The sequence below is a fragment of the Agelaius phoeniceus genome, chromosome 7 (assembly GCF_051311805.1).
Source record: "Agelaius phoeniceus isolate bAgePho1 chromosome 7, bAgePho1.hap1, whole genome shotgun sequence".
Lineage (NCBI taxonomy): Eukaryota > Metazoa > Chordata > Aves > Passeriformes > Icteridae > Agelaius > Agelaius phoeniceus.
Window position 1 is genome coordinate 28236111 of NC_135271.1, and position 20635 is coordinate 28256745.

Sequence of the window (20635 nt, forward strand, 5' to 3'; positions counted from 1 at the left end):
TGGATCGAGCACATTCAGTCTTTTCACTTTTGATTCCCCATGTTAGACATGAGGCTACTTGGCATGACTATTCCTTGTTTCAGAAAAATGCTTAATTAAAAAACAGCCAACAAAAACACTTCATTCAAAAATTAATGTATTTTAAGTGTATACATATAGATTTATATTTATCTACATCTTGTAGATATATATATATGTATGATGTTGCTGTTGATGTCACATGGTATTACTTGTCTAGGCAATGACTTTAAAATGCCCCTAGTTAAATCTTAGGTTCTAATATTATACTTCTAATTCCACTTCAGTAGGAAAGCTTATATAGCTGAGGCTCATTATGAGAAAATGATCATTCAATTATGAATCTTAACTGTGTAAAAACTGCTTCAGAGAAGCAGGTGTCAGATATCTTTCTTAAAACTTTCATGATTCTCAGTCTGTGTTGGTGGTAATTCTTGTAGTACTTCATCCAGTTACAAGCTGGAAAACAGAGACTTACTACTCAAATGAAAAGACTCACTTAAAAAACTTGGGTACATATTCAATGCCGTTTTCCTCCATGTACCGCCTCCGAGCTCTCTGGAGTTCCTCTATTCTTTGTTTCTCAGATGCTGCTGCTTCTATATTTCCTTCCTCCAGAAGCCTGTAGGAATAACAGCAGGCTGTATAGCAATCACACAGTGTCTAGTCCAAGGGATTTTCCAGTATCCATCATCACAAAAGACATGCAGAAGCCAAGTGTGTTGTCAGTGTTGTACTTTCAGATCCAGCCTGAGATGTGACTCCCCAGCTATGTGTACCTGACCTACAGCCTAAGGCACAGGCTTTGTTCAGCAACTTCAGCATATCACACTGAAGGACTATGAACTGAGAATTCGGAGGGAATTAGTGCTGATTCCATCCATAGCAGAAGTGCACAGCATTTCAGAGCCTGTTTTCCAGTTTGTCATGAGCAATCTGCCCCAAGGTTGCACTACAGCTCTATAGCATCAACAAGAAGCTTTCTAATTTCCCTCAGCTGGGTTAAGCAGAAATTTGAGTGTAATACTGACTATCTTCTCTACTAGCAGAATCCTCTACAGCTTAATTCAGACTGCAGTGAAGATACAGACAGAATTCAAGACTCAGCCAAACTCAGCCTTGAGCCCACCAAATATTAAATGTATAAATAAGCATTCTTGCCTTTGATCTGGCCTGAATCGTGCATCTGTTGCAGGAAGAAGATCTTTCAGTAAAGGATCTAATTCATTGAGCTCAATAGCAAACCTTGTGAAGCCGTAATAACGCTCATAATTGGTTGGCATGGAGCCTGAACACATAAGACAAAGAAAAAAGCTTTTAAGCTATTACTCTAAATATGCAAGAGATTCCTTTATTTATACACTTTTAACAGAAAAATAGTTAATATATTTTACTCTTACAGTTAAAAAGCACCAAAAGCTATTCTGTAAGAGAAACAAAATTCACTAAATATTAGTATCAATTGCTTATCCTGCAGAGATTGTAATTACATGTTAATAGACTCAAAGCTTCTATGATCTTCCTCCCATTTTAAATAAAAACTAATGTTTTCAAGCTTTCCAAATTAAAAACAGTTTTCTGTTCCCCAGAAAGTGGGTCTATCAAATGTCTGTCTAAAACCTAACCTTAACTGATCTTTAGAGTTCATTTTGGAACTTAGCACACACTCACAGCCTGATTCACCACTACAAGGAGTCAGAACAGACAGTCAGGAAGAGAGCAGGGTGCAAAGTACCGTTCAAAATACCAAAAATACAAAGTAGGATTCAAAATTATAAGAAAAATAATTCCTGGATAACGCACGTATGAAAGATACAGGTGCAAAGGATGACTAATTCAACCTCAGGCCTCTAAGCAAGCAGGAAGTTGAAAACTCAATAAACCCCTGTTTGGTGAATCCAAAAAAGTTACCCTGCTCTCTGTCAAAAGGCAGACAGGCCTCCCCAGATGCCCAATTTTTTTCTTAATTTTATTCTTCTGTTGACCCCAAGGTCCCAGCACATCTCACCAGGAGTCAGACTGAGATGCTAAAGATTATGCCCTGTAAGAACATTTCCATTTACCATTATTATACACCCATGTAAACTGCTGTTTGTCTAGCCAGGGATTTAAACTTCTCTAGTATTATTTTGTGTATTTAAAATGTAGGCTAAAACAGCTTCACACCTTCCAGAATTTTTTACAAGCTTCTTACCTGGCCTCCATATGCATTTGGCTGAAGGTGCAACCCCACAGTAGAGGCCTTCGTGCCACTTTCCAAAAAGGCGGTGAACCACCTTCCCTTCTTGATCTATCACAACACCCTGGACCTCATTTACATTGGAATTCCAGTAGTTCACCTGCAAGTTTAACCAAGAATTACTAGCTCACACTGCTTTTCCAACAGCCCATTGTAACAATACACATAATGAATGTCTCTCAGCTGTGGTGCCCGCTGTCCAAATTCTGTGTTGGAACAGCTCACCTGGAACTAAGAATACCAAAATTTAAAAATCATATGGTCCTAACACTAACTGATTTATTAAACGGAGAAACACTTGCAATGTGGTTTTGACATAAAATTAACTGCACATCTGGGAACAACATTCTCAGTCATAATCACAAATCCCACACAATTCTGCAAAAATGACCTTTTGCCTCTAACAGTCCTCTTCCTATACGAGGAGGTATTAAATATACCTGTACTTGTGTAGGAATCCTTTCATGGGTGCTGAACACTACTGTAAGCAGCAGGGAAGACATTACATTATTACACATTGTTTCTTTCTGTTTCTCTTCTCTGTTTTGCTTTTCTTAGACACATTTAGCTCTAGCACCTTCATCCAAGAGCCAGTTGCCCATTCTCAGATTATCCAACAAAACACAAATTTCAGATTTATGTTAACATCCCATTGTTAACACTAAAATGGTATCGATATCTTTTGTTGCAATGTGAAGACAAATTTATTTTTAGGGAAAATACTTGCTAGTAAGATAGCTATATAAACTTCTATTTTTATATATGATCCTTGCCTGGATATTACAGTACTATGAACCAAAGCAGCAATACATAATGTAAAGAGAGAAAATATTGGCCGAAAAATTCTAGTAGAAGGAGAAGCAAAATGGCATGGCAGTGTACAGTGACTTTGTGTTTTCATTGTGTTACTATAAAAAAATGTTGACATTTAATTTTTAATCAAAAACCAGCAACAGTACAGCACACAGCTATACAGCAATGGAACACACTGACATCAAATGTTCAGAGGAACAGAATCTTACTAATTGACATCGCATTCTCATTTGAGAATTTACATTTTATGAATACTGATAAAAGGAACAAAAGATAACATGTGGAATATGGACTTCAGGAATAGTGAAGAAACAGCTTGATGTACCCTTAAATTACAGTTATATGAATATAAGATATATATTAACATCCATATGTTACCTTGACAAAAGTGAGTTTACAAATACAAACACTGCTTTTTGTGTTTCTGATAGTTATCTCTCCGTAGTGTTCTATCCATCTCCTTCCACTAAGAATATTATGTATACAAGTAGTGACTTTGTTCCAGACATAGTAATCTCCGTACCTAAGAACAGATTAAGAAGTAGTTGGTAATATCTATTCATCATGAACATTGCTGACAAAAAAGTAAAACATTCCTTCTTTATTGTAAAAACAAACCACATTTCCCAAAAATACCCACACAGATGACAAAGTCCTGTATCTGGTTACATCACTAATCCTCCTTAGAGAAGCTCACCTAAGCTCCAGAACTACAAAAAGGTGCTATAAACCACAAATAAAAACACATTATGAGCCACTGAAGCCCTGCATGGCCTATTCACTGTCCTCAGAGCATGAAGTGCTATGGCCACGATTCCTATAGGGGCAGGACCAAAAGATCAACAAAAGGGGCTGAATTGAGATTATAAACAGAAAATGCAATTAAATCACAAACAGAACAAAATAAATATGAAAACCATACTACAAGTGTGGGAAATTTGGACAGGAGATCAAGGAAAGGAAGTAGAAAGCCAGGAGCACACTGGCCCATCATCCCTCTGACTATCCAGTCAGAGCATGTCTAACATCAAACAAGAGAATAAAACCAGAGGATTATATTATGCAAAGCATATTCTCCTTCAGAGTTTAGGGGAAGGCATGAAGACAGAAGACAAAGCTGCTCCAGAGTGCATTTACTTTAATTTTATGAGATGGATAAAGAGGCGAAGTGATGCTATATTGGTAGAGGCAGAAAGAAAGGCTGGCTGCAATGTACAGGAGCAAGAACACCACTACAAAACCAGAAGACACGTTTAAAGTACCCACTCCTGGCATATTCTTAGGATTTACAAGCTGCAAGTAGTCTCACTGGCGGTGAAGCTACTGCCTCTCACTGCTCTGCCAACATCTCCATACAAAGTATGGAGAATATACATCGGTTTATCGACATTTTGAAAAAAGACCTTTCATGATCTTGTGGTTCTGAGGGAACACTCAGAGGCACTGAGAGCCTTAGGACAACACCAGCTGCTGACAGTCCTGCACAGCAGCCTTGTTCTGAACAGCTCATCACTGCTGTACACATAAAACATGGGTTCCCTCTCCCAAAACATTCCTATCTCTCTCTCTCCATCACTTTGCATATTCTTCCTCCAAAACCTAAAATGGATCTTCAGGCTCAAAAATGTTCCAGTAGCCCCACATGAACACTAAGGAAAGATTAAAGCTGGGCACAAACCCTCACCAGTACAATCCACATCATATCTGCTTACTCCAACCCATTCACAAGGCAGCCCAGACTGGAGTGCACCAAAGCTTGAAAACAAGAGAGTAGCTTACTTTGGAAGAGTCACATTCAAGGTTCCAACAGGCAGAATTTCCATTGATTTCCCCCAGAATTTGTTTTTCCACCTGATATCTGAATATAACAGTGAAATACTTAAAATGCTGAAATGACCAAGGTCTCCCCCTTGCACTGATCTGTGTGGCACCAGACCATCTGTGCTGGACTATCCAATTCAAAACAGGGCAGTAGGTAGTATGAATTTGCCAAGAAAATACTAAAGAAAAAAATACTAGAAAATTACATTAGGTCAGAAAAACTAAATGTAAGTTTAATTAAGAATTGTGTCTGTGTTGCATGATTGTCAAATATCTTGTGCAAACATTCAATACAAATTAAAGGCATACACCAGTAGGTACAAGGAAAGAAAGAGTAATTTTTTCTACTGTAAAAAGAACTGCTTGTGTTTGTAAGAAATAGTAATTTTATTGGTAAAAACCTTTTAAATGGGAGAGTATAAACAGGCTGCAAGTGACAGAGGAAGTTGTAATATGTTTGCTCACTCTTAATGAGAATTTGGAGTAAAATAAATCAGATCATCAGTTTATAATATGTCACTTCAAAATAATAAGTATAGAAATTCTGAGTAAGTTCCAAATCCAAAGCTCAGCTTTTACAAGTTTTATTTGACAATAAAAAAGGAGTTATGCTTTTGAATTAAAAAGCATACCTTGCCAAAACACAAAGTTTTTCGATTCACAGTGACAGGCCGAAATGGGAGGATGGTGGCTAACCTGAAACACAATTTGGTTGAGTCAAAAACATTTAATTTTCATTCCTAAGACAGTACAATTGTTATTGCAATATGAAAATACTAAACAGCTCATGTTGCTATGAAAACAGATACAACTTAAGTGATTGTACTTAAAACAGCTCCTAGTGATTACTATAAAGATGTATTCCTTCTAGCCCTTAAAGAAGTCCACTCATATTAACAATATTTATTTACTTCTAAGAAAGCAAACCATTCTAAGTAGAAAGAAAAATAGGATTATATATAAAATGAAGAACAAAAAAGATAAATCTAAACAGGAGTGTCTATCTAAAAACAAGGTTTACCTGCTCTGAGAAAAATCGAAATCCTTTGTCTTCTCTAATACATTCATAAGTTTCACCAAGCACAGGGTTAAATGGCTTGCTTCCCGCTCTAAAGTATGTAGAGGCATAGCCTGATGCTGCAAAGGCAGCTATGAGAACCTGTAAAAATACAGACCAGAACATGAGAACAGGCAGACACTCCTGTGTATGTGCCATCACTGTGTGGTACCACACAACTCATTCTGCTCAGAGTCACAGCTGGAATAATGAAGCATGCCTGACAGTGAAACCATGCATCCCAGCCAGAACAAGTATAAACTTTATTTCTTCTGTTGATATAATTTCTTTTTCTTCATGGCCTCATTCAGTCTTTCAACAGTCCCTTAAAATGACAATCTGCAAATGACACAGTTTTTCTGGCTTTCACCAGGCTTATCATTAGTGACCTGAAGCTCTAGTCCTTCTTTCTGTGAATAAATAGTATGTAATAAATTCTAATTATGAGATCACATATCATTTTCCTATGGGAATTATTTTATTTAGTGCCAAACATGAACAGCTCCCACTTAGCATGCTCTTAACCCAGAGTTATCTCCAAATCTTCCACACATATGCAGCCCTAACAGCCAGCCCCCTTGTCTACATGTACAATAACAATAATCTCTAAGCCATGCCTGACTGGAAGTAATAAGTGAAGTGGGATGCCATGGTTATTTAGTTTACAAGGTCCCATTTTCAGAGTTTTAAAAAAAATCACATCAGCCAGTCAGAAGTCCAAACAAAACTTCAGAAAACAACACAGGGATAAAAATGAGTCAGCTATTGGCAATATGCTACCAATGGGGCAAATGTGCTTTGTTTTTGTCCCACTGTGTAATAGGTGCTCCATTCTCTTTTCATTTTGTATTATTCAGAAATGCAGCATCAACAAAATTAACAGTTTTTTCACAGGCTTTTCTTCAACAGTAAAAACCTTCATTCCTCTAAAACTGTTTTCAGATTCATTTCAACTTCCTTTTCAATTTAACTATAAGACACTGGAGTTTACTATCCTTGTGATATAGAGAGCAGTGTGAAAAAAAAAGATTTCCACTGCTTATTGAAGATAGCAAAGTCCTGCTCTTTCAGAGAACAGTGAACAAGCAGTAATGTATTCACAGCATTGCTGCCACAAGCTTTGGGTATTCAGCTCTTTTCCAAGTAGTTCCATATGCTTCAGCTCAGGTATGCAGTTTGCATTTTTAGGGATGCTGTTTAAAAGTTTGGTTGTATTCCCAAGTACTGCAGTAGACATCTGTATTAGAGAAGGGGACTGAATCCACCTTTCCAAGGAAGCTTTCAGTTGCACCATGGCTTCTCCTTCCAGAATTCTCCCTACTACTTCAATACTGACCTTCCAAACTTTTTAATAAAGGTAGCAATCAGTGTGCTTTACTCATTACTTCTTACAGAATCTCCCTCCTTTTGTGAGGGACAGAATCACAGAATACTCTGAGTTGGAAGGGACCCACTATGATCACCTCCTGAGTCTTGTAAGAAAACAGAATGTGATGATAATGAATAATTCAACTCCCTTTCTCAAGGTAGCTTCAACTTCTTCAGTGCTTAGGACTCCTCACTCTCCTGCAGGCCTTGTGAACACAGCAGAACAGGGACTTGAGTGTGTGATTGTGTGACAGCCAAATGCAACCTCTCTTCTCTCAGCTATCCACAGTGCTGCAAACCCATACCAGGGAGCAGCAGATATGTTCAGCAACAACACTGCCAACTTCCCCTTACAGCCTTTCCCTGTATCTTCTGAGGAAAAGGAGACATGACAGATAAAAGAACCCTGAGAGTTGAGCACAGGCTGCTGGCTGTCACTAAAAAAACCAAAACAGACTTACAGGGGAGCTGGTCAGGCTACCCAGGCAAACTTTCTTCTGGTGTTTTAAAACTTCTCTCCTAGAAATTGCCTGGGAGGACATCTTATTCACACCTATAGTGATCATAAGGCAGCCACAGACTTTATTAACTCTTGAAGGCTGCTAGATTTGACCACTGAAAGCCAGGAAAGGATGCTGCAGAATTAGAAACTGCCAATGCCTACATCTACAGTCACGGAGCATGAGATTAATCCTAAATAAATGAGTTACAACTGCAGGACTTGGTTTGAGGTCAAGAAAAATCCCGCAGCCTTGCTCAGATCAAACCTACCACCTGTAACTGTTGACAACACTTTTGTGACCCAGCAGGGAGGTCTGTTGTCTGTGACCAGGAGGAGAAAGAGAGGACCCTGCATAGACCCCACTGAACAGCTCCCTTTTTAACACAGCCAGAAGTGCTACACTAAAAGCATTACCATGCGCTCATAAGGATCATCTGTTTCAGCAGCCTTGTCCAAGAGTTCACTGTATTCCAGCTCTTCACAAAGATGTTGCAAGGTATTCAGAGGTTCATTTAGCTCAACTGGCATGGATACTTTGGAAAGATCTTTGCCAATGTTATTTCTCAAAATATTCCACAGATTGATGTTACTGGTGTCAGGGCTGGGAGCTGGGAGACAAGTCCTCCGTCCATTTCTGAACGCGCCTCCTGTCAGCTCACCATTAAGAACTGGGAAGGGAAGAAAAATATTGTCATAAGAAAGCACCAGACTAAGAAAAACAGAGCTCTCAATTCAACCAAATAACTGCCAGAACAAGCAAGCCCAACTTCATTGTTTTCAGCTGAGTTGGACTTGTTTTGACATGCAGTAGTTCTGGTACATGAATATAACCAAGGTAATTTCTCAAAGTTTGAAACACAGTATACTTTGCCGAGAAATGTTGTCTGCAACACTGGTGTTGTCCTCAGATATATTGTCACTCACATCACTGATATAAGATTCATCATCAGAAGCCTAAAACATAAATAAAACATCCATTAACTCAAATACATATAAAATATACAGGCAAAACAGACAAAAATAACTGAAACACAGATATTAAAAAAAATATTCTTTATCCAATTAAAACTATTAGCTAAATGAACTGAATGTTTCAATCTGTCCATAGTGCCAATGCAGTAAAAGGGTCAAAAAAAATGCTACGTTGTCCTCACGTTCCTGAATTCCTTATTATCCAAATACAGACATGAGATCTGCAAAAGGTGGCTTCAAGTAAGATCAGGGATGAAAAGAAATTGATAACATAATGTTCTAGGGATGGGAGATGAAAAGAAATAGTCAGATTTGTGCTATTTATAAAGAACCAAACAATAAAATGTGACTTACGTTTCAGCAAACAAATTATGTAAACATTGATCTATTATTTTGAAAAACAAGAATCTCATCAGCATTAAGAATATTTTAAATTTTTTTTTTTACAAAACTGTTTTTTCAAGAAATATTACTTTTTTGTCTATTTCTCTCATTACAGAGAATAATTTTATACACATATGTAGTATAAGATTTTTTAAAGAATATTTGAAAATCTAAATTTAATTAACTGCACAGCCAGCTGTAACTGCCTATGTCATCCTTCAGTGGAACTGCCATAGCCTGGAAAGGACATATGCTGAGCCTAAGTTACTGACACAACTAACTTTCAACTCAGTTTTACACTTCAGGGAACTCCTGCACCTCTTTATGTGATCTCAGGTTTGTTTATCTACACTTTACACATTCTGATACCTTTTTATTCTAAGTAGCATTACTAAAAAATTCACTTGTGGTAGCACTACCTAACTGTGTCCAGCAGCACAGCCGCCACTTGCTGTCACAGCCTACCTCGTTTTCTGACGAGCTGGCAGACAGAAGCACTTCCTGTGCATCAAAGAACTCTGAAACAGATTCAGACATAGAGAGCCTGCTTTCATTAGAAACTTGCTGAGACAGTGGCAAACTGACATGAATTTGTTCACCTGTCTGTAAATAAAGCACAGAAAAGTAGAAGTATTATTTCTCATATTAAAGAAATACATGTAGAAGGGGTAAATCACCTGAGTAAGATTTCTATGGCAAATACAAGTACAGGGAGTAAAGACAGCATGCTACTAGGACTTTGTGTGTACCTAACAGATGACACTATGCATGACAAAATAAAGTGCATTTTGAACAATGAGATACATGTCTTCATTTGAGTCCTGCCCAGCATCTACTGCCAAGTTTTAGCAGTATGAAATTGCAGATCTACTTCTCTATGCAGAGAATTGATTTTGTGGACAATAGTTGGATTGTGTCAGACAAATTCAACCATGAACTTCAGATTAAATTACCTCTAGTAATAACAAATTACATCACTGAGAGCTAGCTTTGATACAACTAAAATTTAATTATAAAGATTTATAAGGTCTGGGAGTTATGTTACTTTCCAAATAAATGACCATGTGAACCAGTTTAGTAACAATGCATGAAATGTTTGAATATTTAGGAGGATAGCTATAATATGTATTTTTATGGGCTTTTATTCTATGTTTATACTCCTAATCTCATTTGCATTATGCCATTAACACTGACCCAATACTACTTAAAGAAATGAACTCTCTATGGTTTATTATAAAGAAATGTAACAGTGAAGTCCAGGATTCAAAACTGTGCCATGTTGATGTCAGTAGCGCAGCAGGCTAAAACAGGGAAATATACCCTCCTCTTCCTGTAGTGGTGGGTGGGACACCAGATTTCAATGTTACCCTGCAGGCTATCCCATTAAGAAAAAATTAAGATGCTCTCCCTGTACCATTTTACCACAGGATCTGTTGCTGTGGAGGGAAACAGATCTTGGACCTAATCCCTAACTTCCTACAGCATGTTGTCCCTGGGAGATAATACAGATGAAACTACTGAAATCCTTTTAAACACAATACAGATGAAACTACTGAAATCCTTTTAAACATAGTTAACTCTTCAGATTGCAACACAATCCCAGTTAATCTTATTCCAGAATTCCTGCATATGGTTTTGTTGACATCGTAATTCTGCAGAATTATTCCATTCAGTTACCTCAAAAAGCACTAACAAAACATCCCAAAAAAGCATAAACAAGCCAAGAAGTCAAAACCCATTCTTTTTTCATTAGGACTTAAAAGATGGATTGTGATGCTTGATGACTTATAATGAAAACAGAGTCTCATTTTACTGTAATCATTACAGGAAGTGACAAAAATTTTGAGGTTTCACATAAACTAGAGGGACTTGGAAAAATACACATGTTCCTACCTGAAAAAGACCCTCACACAAGCATTATCTATGCAGCAAGATTATAGAGATATATATAAAACAAGCAAGATAAGTAAATGAGAGATCTGGAAACTTTGAAAAACTTCTTCAGTCAGGCTTACTTCTACCAAGACAATGATGAACAAATGAAAAAGAAACAGCTAATCAACAAAAAATACAGAACAGAAGAGAAGGTCATTGCCCAGAACTTCACTGTAGATTGCTGTGCTGTGGCACCACTTCACTTCTATGTTCTGTTGCTAGCCTCCAACATGCTGGATTCTTGGAAAAATTGCTTAGACATTTTCAGAAAGCAAATAAACAAAAACAATTTTACCTTTCTTGCCTGTTGGAAGAAATAACTAGGAGACAAGACTATGTTAACTGAAATGACATATGCATAGAAAAAAAATAGTGGAAATGACAAATCAAAAACATTTTTGTAAAATGCATACAGAATGGTTGCCAAAGTGACCATACTAATCATAATATATTACAGTCCACAAATTCAGATTTGTCACAAGGGAAGCTCACTGTTATTAATACAAATGTTTGTTGATCTGCTGACTAAGGAAAGCAAAACAAGGAAAACTAGATGTTGCAAAAAATATTAGTGCAGTGCTTGGTTCATGGACTGAAGCTTTTGATTTTAACAGTACCACTCAAGATTCTAAACGTGAGGCCCTTTAGACACTTGCAAAATCAGGTCATTAAATAATTAATCGTTCTGTTGATTTGTCAAGAAACTAAGATGCAGAATTGGTTAGCTACTGTGTGATACATTCAAATACAGTAAAACCTCACTAATTCCCACAGCCAACAATTACTATTCCAAAACTGGAGTCCTTCTCTGCTCCTCTAAAGAGACCAAGCTGAGTTCTTTCATGTCTGATGTATGGAAAACAAAAGACTGAAGTTTTATTATAGGTAAGGAAATACAACCTGACTTTTTCTATGATTGAACATTTGCCAATGTGAAAAATTCAATAATTTTTCAGGTGTGTTTCATCTATGTAGTGAGAATTAGCAAGGTTTGTTTGTACTCTAAATCCATTAAAGGCCAAAGTCTTACCTCATCAGGACTAGGAATAATATTTACACTGACAACCTGATCACAAATAACAGATTCTGAATGTATTCTGTTCAAGCGACTCCTTAGTTCAGCATTCTGGTTGAGAGCCTTAAAATAAAAATTGCACATTTCATTTAAAATTAAAATGTAAACATTAGGAAAAAGAAAAGTTAAAAAAAAAAGAAAAAACAAAAGAAGGAGAAAAAAAGCTTCTTTCCAGCAATTTCCTAAAAAAATCACAGAACCTCCTTTCTTTCATTTATAGGGAGATACCTATTTTGAGATCCTCTCCAACATGATTTCATCTTTGGTTACTTTGCCTTCACTGCTTTTCAGGAGATGGGGGGACAGATGTTCTCCCACAATGTAACACTGGCATTCTACCTCAGCTCTTCAGAGAGCTCTTTGGCAGGTGTACTGGTGGGTTATGTACATTATGGAAATGGGGAGTGAATACAGCAACAAAGAGTGAAACTGCAGAACAACACATGGGAACTAGCCACAAGATGCCCAAAAGGCAATTGTTGGTTTACAACTACACAGCCTCTCCTGAGTCAAGGTTATCAGCACTAAGAGGCTGCAAATGGAAATTGCTTTCTTTCCAGTAAAACCAACATTGCTAGTATCATTGTCTACCCACCCAGATCAATTTTATAGGTTTACCCTTGTACTTATTTCAAACTACTGATCCACTACATAACAAATACCAGCAAAATTCAACTGGTGTCTGCTACCTGCTGATTTTTCTCCTATTTTAAAGTCCAACCTAGATTACAAATTTGGATGCATAAATACGTATTATCTGTTGGTTGGAAAGACTAGTGGGTGAGATTCTGAAATCCAGAAGTATAATATGCTACATATCTAGAACATGGCTGATTTAACATTAATATATCCCCAGCACCGAGGATTATAGAAAATAAGAACAGAGATTCATTTTGTTTCTGTAGAAAAGGACTATTGTAATGGAGTAAGAACCTTCTTCTGTCTCCCCCTACTGCAGACTGAGGAATAGATTGCATGAATGTACTAAAACAAAGAAAGACAAAGGAAAATAGGTAAGTTTAAACTGTCACTGAACAGCTTAAATCACCCAATTTTGCTTTGTTCTGAAATGGTCTGAGCATGTTCCTAGTTGCCATCCCTCAGAGAGGGAAGGTAATGACTAACAGCAGCCTGACAGTAGCTTCTTCAAAAGCTCAACCCTGGTCAGGAGACTGGACAAACCCAGTCACAGTCAATTTTCCACTTCCTCTCCACTGAGGCTGTGAACTAATGTGTGACAGTGACTTTCAAACTAACCTTGGAAGCCAGGACCAAGAAGAAAACATGATTCCCTATTTCATCTAAGTTTTTAATAAATATCCACAGGTCTTAGATAAATTTGTGTCAATAACCAAAAATGCTTACCTTATCTCTTGCTCCTAACCCTTTTTTATCACAATGCACAGCAATCAATCTGCATAACATGATATGCATCTGCATCTAAAGAAAGGTTTGTCTTTAAACATCTGCTCATTCTTCTTGCAGATGCAGTCCTCCACACCAATCCAGCAAATGCTTTTATGCTTCCTTGACAATGAATTTTGAAAAATTGAGTTATTTTGCAACCTGAGGACTTATTGTTGCTAATTTCTTCTCCCCCACTAAAGCAAATTATATTTTTTCCTTTAGCTTAAGTGGGAGAGATGCTGGAGAGTTAATAGGTCTGTATCTGGAAATCCAATTTACCCATGACTATATTGCAACCCAGGATTCATTTGCATTTAGAGACACGGACATATAAAACAAATCTGACAATATACGGTCAAAATTTAAAACTTAATTACAAAAACAAGACTATTTCCTTAGCTGTGCTGGAACAGCTCCAAGAAAGACATCTAGCATGTGTATAAAAACATTTGATCCTTTTTCTTTACTTTGGAAAATCATAACAGATACATGCTTACACAAATGATATCCTTCACCTCCACATGCAGTGAGGTTATATCTACATTGTAACAGAATATGCCATAGTTCTGGCTGAGAACTTGGCTTTTTCTTGGCTCCTTTGACGTGAAAGGAAATGGCTAAAATACAAAAGAAATAGTGCACCAGGAAAGATAGATGTGCTTGAAATCAAATCAAGAACATACCTGAGAGAGGGACTGTCTGAGGTGAGCTATTTGAGCATTGTGGCCTGTAAGATCCTGCTCCGAAACAATCTGTTTAAGCTTCTCCTTCTCTATAGCTATGCTGTTAAAGGCAGACTTCAAAAGAGAATGCACTAAGCAAAAAGAAAAAAAATAAAATAGGTGTTTTCTTGGCTACAGAAATCACATTGCCATCTCTTACAATATTTCAGCAATAAACACAGAGTGAGACTTCCATCCCACAGTAATGGACATTTGAAACAAGGGCCTGAACTTCAAGTAATCCATGCCAAATTAAGTACAAACACCTACAGCTTGCGATTGCAATGTGCGTACTGGATGCTCACACATATCTCATCTGAACATATTCTTGGTGCTGAACATATGGAAAGGTGCACATTTGGAAAAATTGTGTCCAATGTGTGTTATTTTCTTTCTGGTTTTTATTTGTACTTTTCAGAGTAACAGAAACATCAGTTCTGCTAGACTTAATATTGTACTAATAAAGATGATTGCTTGGTCTTTAAACAGGTTTAGAATTTTTTAAGATGTCAGTCTCACATTTTTTTCTATGCTTGTTATGTAATAGCAAACTGTTAAGAAAACCTTCTTAAAATGGTATTTTTTTCTTTGTAGGATCATTCATTTATGGGCAATAAAATTGCAATTCAAAAGTACATTCCTGTAATAAGCTCTTTTCCCATTGATTCCATTGACATGGAAAACATTGCACAAAAATGATTTCACAGGATTATGTGCAGCAGTTACATTCTGAATCATCTTTGGGGAGAAATAATACATTTTGTTGAGGAAAAAAATGTTTTCAAATTCAGTCACTTATTTACAGAATGGAGAAAGCAGTTCAGAAGACTTGGAAAGCAATTTCAAAGTTTACCCAGCTCTACATTTATGACATGCATGGAAAATATAAGAAGGTTAATAAAAAAGCAGCTAAAAACTCTTATACAGTGTCACCCAATGCAGATGAAAGCCCTGGCCACAACTAAGTGAGGGCAACAAAGAAACACAACAGAGAAGCACGTTACATGGAAGGCTTGGCATCTCCAGCTACCTTTTTGTGCCATCAAGCAGAATTCTTCTTGAAGCTTCATGTACTCAGTAGAGCACTCCAGAGGGTCTGCCACATGGCTTGGGGGAGCCTGAAACTCAATGTCTGCACAGAGGTTGGGGTTGGATGAATGCAATCGAACGGGTGACATCGTAGCACTGAAAGGGACCTACAGTGAGAAACAGAGAAGAAATGCTGTATAGGGTGTAAACAAACTTTTGACTCTGTTGAAGCAAAACAAAATTTTTTTCTGAAAAGACTTAGTTCACAATGTGAAGAATATGGCAAGAGTGAACATGTAACTTCTTACTCTCCTAAATCTCAATAGAGCTGATGCAGATTTCTCTAGAATTTTTTCACTGAGATAGAAAAAAGAAGGCCTAAACACACAGCTAATGATGGAGTATTTAAATTCTAACGTTTACAAAAAATGGATGATTTCCTAATGCTTAGAAGATTACTGGAAAACTGAACCATGAGACATGTCCTTTATATTTGGACATTTTGACAGTAATTGTAGATGAGTCTGTTGTTGCAATACCAACATTTGAAGTATGTAAGTTCCTCCACAGATCCAGAAATAGGATATAATATCATATTTACCATTGAAGTTTTTCAAAACTACTTCTAAATTTTCAGTTGGAACTCACTGTACTGGCAATTATGAAGAGGGAAGAAGCACAGTCTTTCTATTTTCTTTTAACTAAACAAATAAACAATGACAACAAAATAAAATCAAAACTTTGCCTGATTTGCATTTAAAATACATGGACCATAAATAAATGCAGAGAGATACAGCTTAGTAAGATGGAGCAAAGAATTTAGTTTATTATCTTTCCACTTCACTTTCTCCTCTAATTTTCAGGTACAGTAATAAAAATAAAAGTACATGCAAGACCTTCTAAGTTATATATACATGTATCATGTACCGAGCAGTTACCTCTATGCTACATATGCACTGTATGGCTACCACTGCTATGTAAGTGATACGTGTGCAAGAGTATTTCATATTTTACTTTAATGTTACCATTTACATGCATTCATATGAAAATGAGGCCAAGAACACAATTTTCAACTGTAAAAGCAACAGAAAGACATGCAGAACTACATTTTGTCATTAACCACTGTTTAATGTATCAAGCACTGTTTAGTACATTAAATCGAATTAATTTCATTAGATTGATCAAATGCGTAAAGCAAGAATTTCACACTGCAGCCCAATGTAATTATTCAAATATGAAAAATGGGGCAAAAATATAAAATGTCTATTCCAAGGCATGATAGAGAGCAGAAGATAACTTAAAAAGTCATATTACTAAGAATTATTATCAACAGATGAGTTCTAGAACCACTGTCATCAGTGGTTGAACTTGTTACTTTGTTATTTGATTAGATCAGGAAACAGTTTTATCAATTCCTTCCTGTAAAAACTTACATCAGTACACATTTTAGGTTTAGGTTCTGATTCTCCAATGAAACCCTCAAAATCCTGTTGGATCTATTAATCATTCCACTCATGAGTGTACTCTGTGAAATACGTTTTCCACTCTGTTTTTCTCAGTTTCCAGATACATCTAGTACATTAAATAATAACTCTGTGGCACCTATCTAATATAAGGTATATTCCTGCTCTCATGTATTTTGATTTCCAGCTATATCAACAAAGTGCATATTTTTTTACTGGACCTCATTTTATCCTCATATCAAGAAAAATTTGTTAACAGAAGATGTAAAATAAATTCCTTCTATTCATACTGGAGATGTAACCCTTTATCTTCTTCACAATTACCAGATGACCTGTCTCAAGAGCCCAGCAACATTAGGTAAATGGACTACTGTGGTTAATTTCTAATTAAACATAGGTTAATTTCTAATTTGTTTTCCAAAAATTTTCCTTTCCTTAAATGGGAGATCATGTTTCCAGAACTTTGACTGGGAGCATCACAAAGCTTCAACTGCTCCAGGTGGCTGCAGGAGGGCAGAGTAGGTATCTACACTGTACCTGCGTGTATGGAGAACACACCCAACCCTCTAGCCCATCCAGAAGGCAGGAAAGAAGTTGGCACCAGCTGTCATGCCAGAGCTTGAGGGAGAGTCTGCCCAGCCCCACAAGCCTGTGGTGATGGGGGAGACTCCCCAGACCCACAGGGAGTGGCAGAGCTGCAGGCAGGCTGCCCACACATACAGGGGGGGCTCTTTAGTCACTCTCTGATGAATCAAGCTGAAGAGATCTGCTTCAGATCCACCATTTCTGCCTCAAACCTCAGCTGGCCAGGCTGAAAAGAAAGTTCTCTGCAATGGTGTTTATTGAAAAAATACTATTTTCAATTATGCCCTAGAAACAGAATTTCCATGTTCTACAAATACGTCACACTACTTGCAAGAAATATACATTCACATGGCAGAGACAAGTAGCCTTGCTGACTGCTTTAAATTCAAGAACCAAAAATACTGAGCTGTTGATTGACATGAACTCTCCTCATAAGCACTTTTTAGAAAAGTTTCCAAGCTACTTTCCATAACAGATGAAAATAAAACCACATTAAACAGCCATTTTCATTCTCTTGAATAGGCAACAGTCCAGGAAACACTGCTGATGTAATTCTCTTCCCCTTTTCTCCTTACACGGCTGTGCTTTCTCTCTGTATTAATGGTGACTTGATCCTGACTTTACTATCCATTCGCTTTTTGGTTGTTTTTTATTGTTGGTTTTTTGTAGGTTTTTGAAAAAATATTTAGCTTCTTGATCCATCTCTCTAGTTTTCTCCATAGAGACACTTCTAGACACGACCTCAGATGAACCTTGTCCCAACTTCCTGCTTTACACCAGAGGCCTTGCACCCACTCATCCATCACCTTCCTCAGAATTACATGCTCAGTTAGGAACAGACTGTTCCTGGCCGAGTGGGTTGTAAGGAAAACCTCTTTCTGCTGTGCATTTAGCTGATATAATTCTGTATCCCTCAGTCTATGCACACAGCTTCACTGTCTGGGAGAAACAACCATTTTGTGCATCATCCTGGAAGAACAGGCCATGGCCAGGAGCACCGCAACAGCCTCAGAGTCATTTTGGTGCCTCTAGCTTTCCTTCCTCTAGCATTTTTTCCAGCTCCTCCAAAACTTCCCTCAACAGGTCCTCACTTGAGCTGCAGGTAACAACTCAGCCATTCTCTGTTCTCTTAGTGCCTTCCAACCCCAGTCCAGCTGCATTTGTCTACTGAAGCACTCCCTGGTAAGAAGTACAGCCCTTGCAAAGGCTATTTAACTGCTCCTGAGCCTTCTGGTTAGAGCCTCCCACCAACACTGCTCAGCTGTAAACTGGGAATCAGGCAGATTTCTGTGCTAGGCAAGCAGAACAACACAGTCAAAACAGCAATCAATTACAGAGCACGCATTGAGCATCAACTGATTACAGAGGAATAAATTTAGATGAGTTCATTTCGAAGCTGGATAAACACTGATATGTCTCATATGTTTTAAAAGAGCATAGCAATAACTGAGTTTGTGGTTCAGGTAGCAGAAGCTCAAGATAGTTATGCTTAAGCAGAAGCTATGTCAGATCTAGGGGATTTTAGCTTCTGCCTGGAGCAGTTGGAATACTTCAGCCTGGTGAAGACATTCACTGCTTGGGCTAGATAAGGAGTTAAAGCTCACTTCAGTCTTAGGCTGAACAGTCCTCCCTATCTAGCTGTTGTACTTATCTGTTGATGGATTAGTACAAATGTCTACATTGGGCCTTCCTAATGAGTACTTTCTTGATAAAGCAGCAGCTGAAGATATTCTCTTGATGGCAATTCAATTTCACAAACAGGACTTCTCACAACTAATTCCCAGCCCTGGTGCTGATTTCATAGCTCCCTATTTTCTGACAAAGATTTAGAGAATTAGCAAAACTACATACAGACACTGAGGTAGTAATATGACTTTTTGGGATTATGGAACATAAACAGAAAGTGCCTCAAACAAAAAGGCTAACCTTATACTACTTATAAAAATATAAGGAAATGTTATAATTTCATGGATATTTGTAACAAATCTCCTTAGTTCTATTGTCTTGCTAAAACTGTCACAACATCTTTTAACAGAATTTGATCTTTTTTCTTCTATTTTGTATAGTCTGTCAAAGACTTATTGCGTGCAGGGCCTTAGTCTGTCACTTGCACTTACATAAAGGAGGAGGAGGGACATGTACCATGTAAACAAGCTCAGACCCACATTTATGGAACACATTTGTATTGGGCCTGACCACTTCTAAGAAACTCAGCTGAAAGTGGGTAGCATGGACACCTCCAAAAAGTGCAAGGAACATTTTTATAAGCTTATTACACAATCAAGTTACACAGCTTCCCATCCTTAGAGCTATCCCTTGATTTTTAAATCCACTCACTGTTGTAGCCACGGCAGCTGCCAGTCTCTGCCGGCGTCGTGTTGTGCTGAACTGGCCCTTCGGTGCCGGCCCTTCCTGACAGTGAATGCAAGAAAAGAAGGAAGTAGAAAAAGAGAAGGGAAGGGATTGAGGGGACACAGGAAGATGAAAGGTAATCAGAAAAGGGAGAGGGAGAGTCTTTAAGTGGGTTTCCATTTTGTTAAGTCTTATGGCCTACACATGTTGAGGACATATCGTGTTTTCAGCTGTGCATGCCAGAGACATAAAAAGCTGGATACTTCACTAAAATTATCTCCAGATGAGTTGGACTGCAGTGTACTCACTAAGGCTACAAAAAAAAAAATCAACTAGCATTGCCATTCAGAGTTATAAGGCAATAATGGAATAAGAGAACAAAAAGGATGCTACAGCATGCCAGAAAATAAAACAAAAATCAAACTCCTTCTGGAGCCACTTGACCATTTAGAAGGTGAATTCTGAAAGAGGTCACTTTGCAATAGTGGAAGTGCATAAACTCTGGTCACTGAAGATGCATGTGGCTCAATGGTAAAATTTTTCAGTGTGTATGTTATCTAGTGAGTTTTCTTAAGTAAACATTCCTGTACATAGCTCTGGCATTTCCACATCCATCCTTCATCCATCCTTTTCTCCATAAATCACTTTTTAAAGTTCCACCTGCTTTTCACATACATTATTGAAGCCTTGACTTCCAAACCAAGGCAAAAACTCAGATAAAGGAGCACAAATAAAAACTAAGTATTTCAACAACTGCTTCCTTTTCTGCATGTCTAACTTGTGGCCTCATCCTTCTTAATTTTACCTTTATTTTACTTGCAAGAAAATTTTTCACAGTACATTAAAGTCAAGCAAGTGACTGTCTAATGCAGAGGAGCTCCACATCTGTCATA

General features: G+C 37.5%; 1 protein-coding gene across 8 annotated transcripts in view; it reads right to left on the bottom strand.

The window, feature by feature from the left end:
• Nucleotides 1-20635, bottom strand: part of OSBPL6 (oxysterol binding protein like 6) — a 97583-nt gene that overhangs the window by 11086 nt on the left and 65862 nt on the right. For 3 of the 8 annotated variants that reach the window (XM_077181365.1, XM_077181364.1, XM_077181366.1), the window contains exons 11-24: nt 19728-19802; nt 15344-15509; nt 14275-14405; nt 12140-12247; nt 9640-9777; nt 8685-8772; nt 8233-8486; nt 5913-6050; nt 5524-5587; nt 4850-4928; nt 3449-3593; nt 2213-2357; nt 1180-1306; nt 518-640 (exon numbers count right to left, since the gene is read on the bottom strand). In XM_077181365.1, the coding sequence (XP_077037480.1) occupies nt 518-640; nt 1180-1306; nt 2213-2357; nt 3449-3593; nt 4850-4928; nt 5524-5587; nt 5913-6050; nt 8233-8486; nt 8685-8772; nt 9640-9777; nt 12140-12247; nt 14275-14405; nt 15344-15509; nt 19728-19802 (1781 nt within the window). The remainder of the gene's footprint in view (nt 1-517; nt 641-1179; nt 1307-2212; nt 2358-3448; nt 3594-4849; nt 4929-5523; nt 5588-5912; nt 6051-8232; nt 8487-8684; nt 8773-9639; nt 9778-12139; nt 12248-14274; nt 14406-15343; nt 15510-19727; nt 19803-20635) is intronic. The other 5 variants (XM_077181369.1, XM_077181367.1, XR_013183025.1 and 2 more) reach the window with 4 other exon arrangements.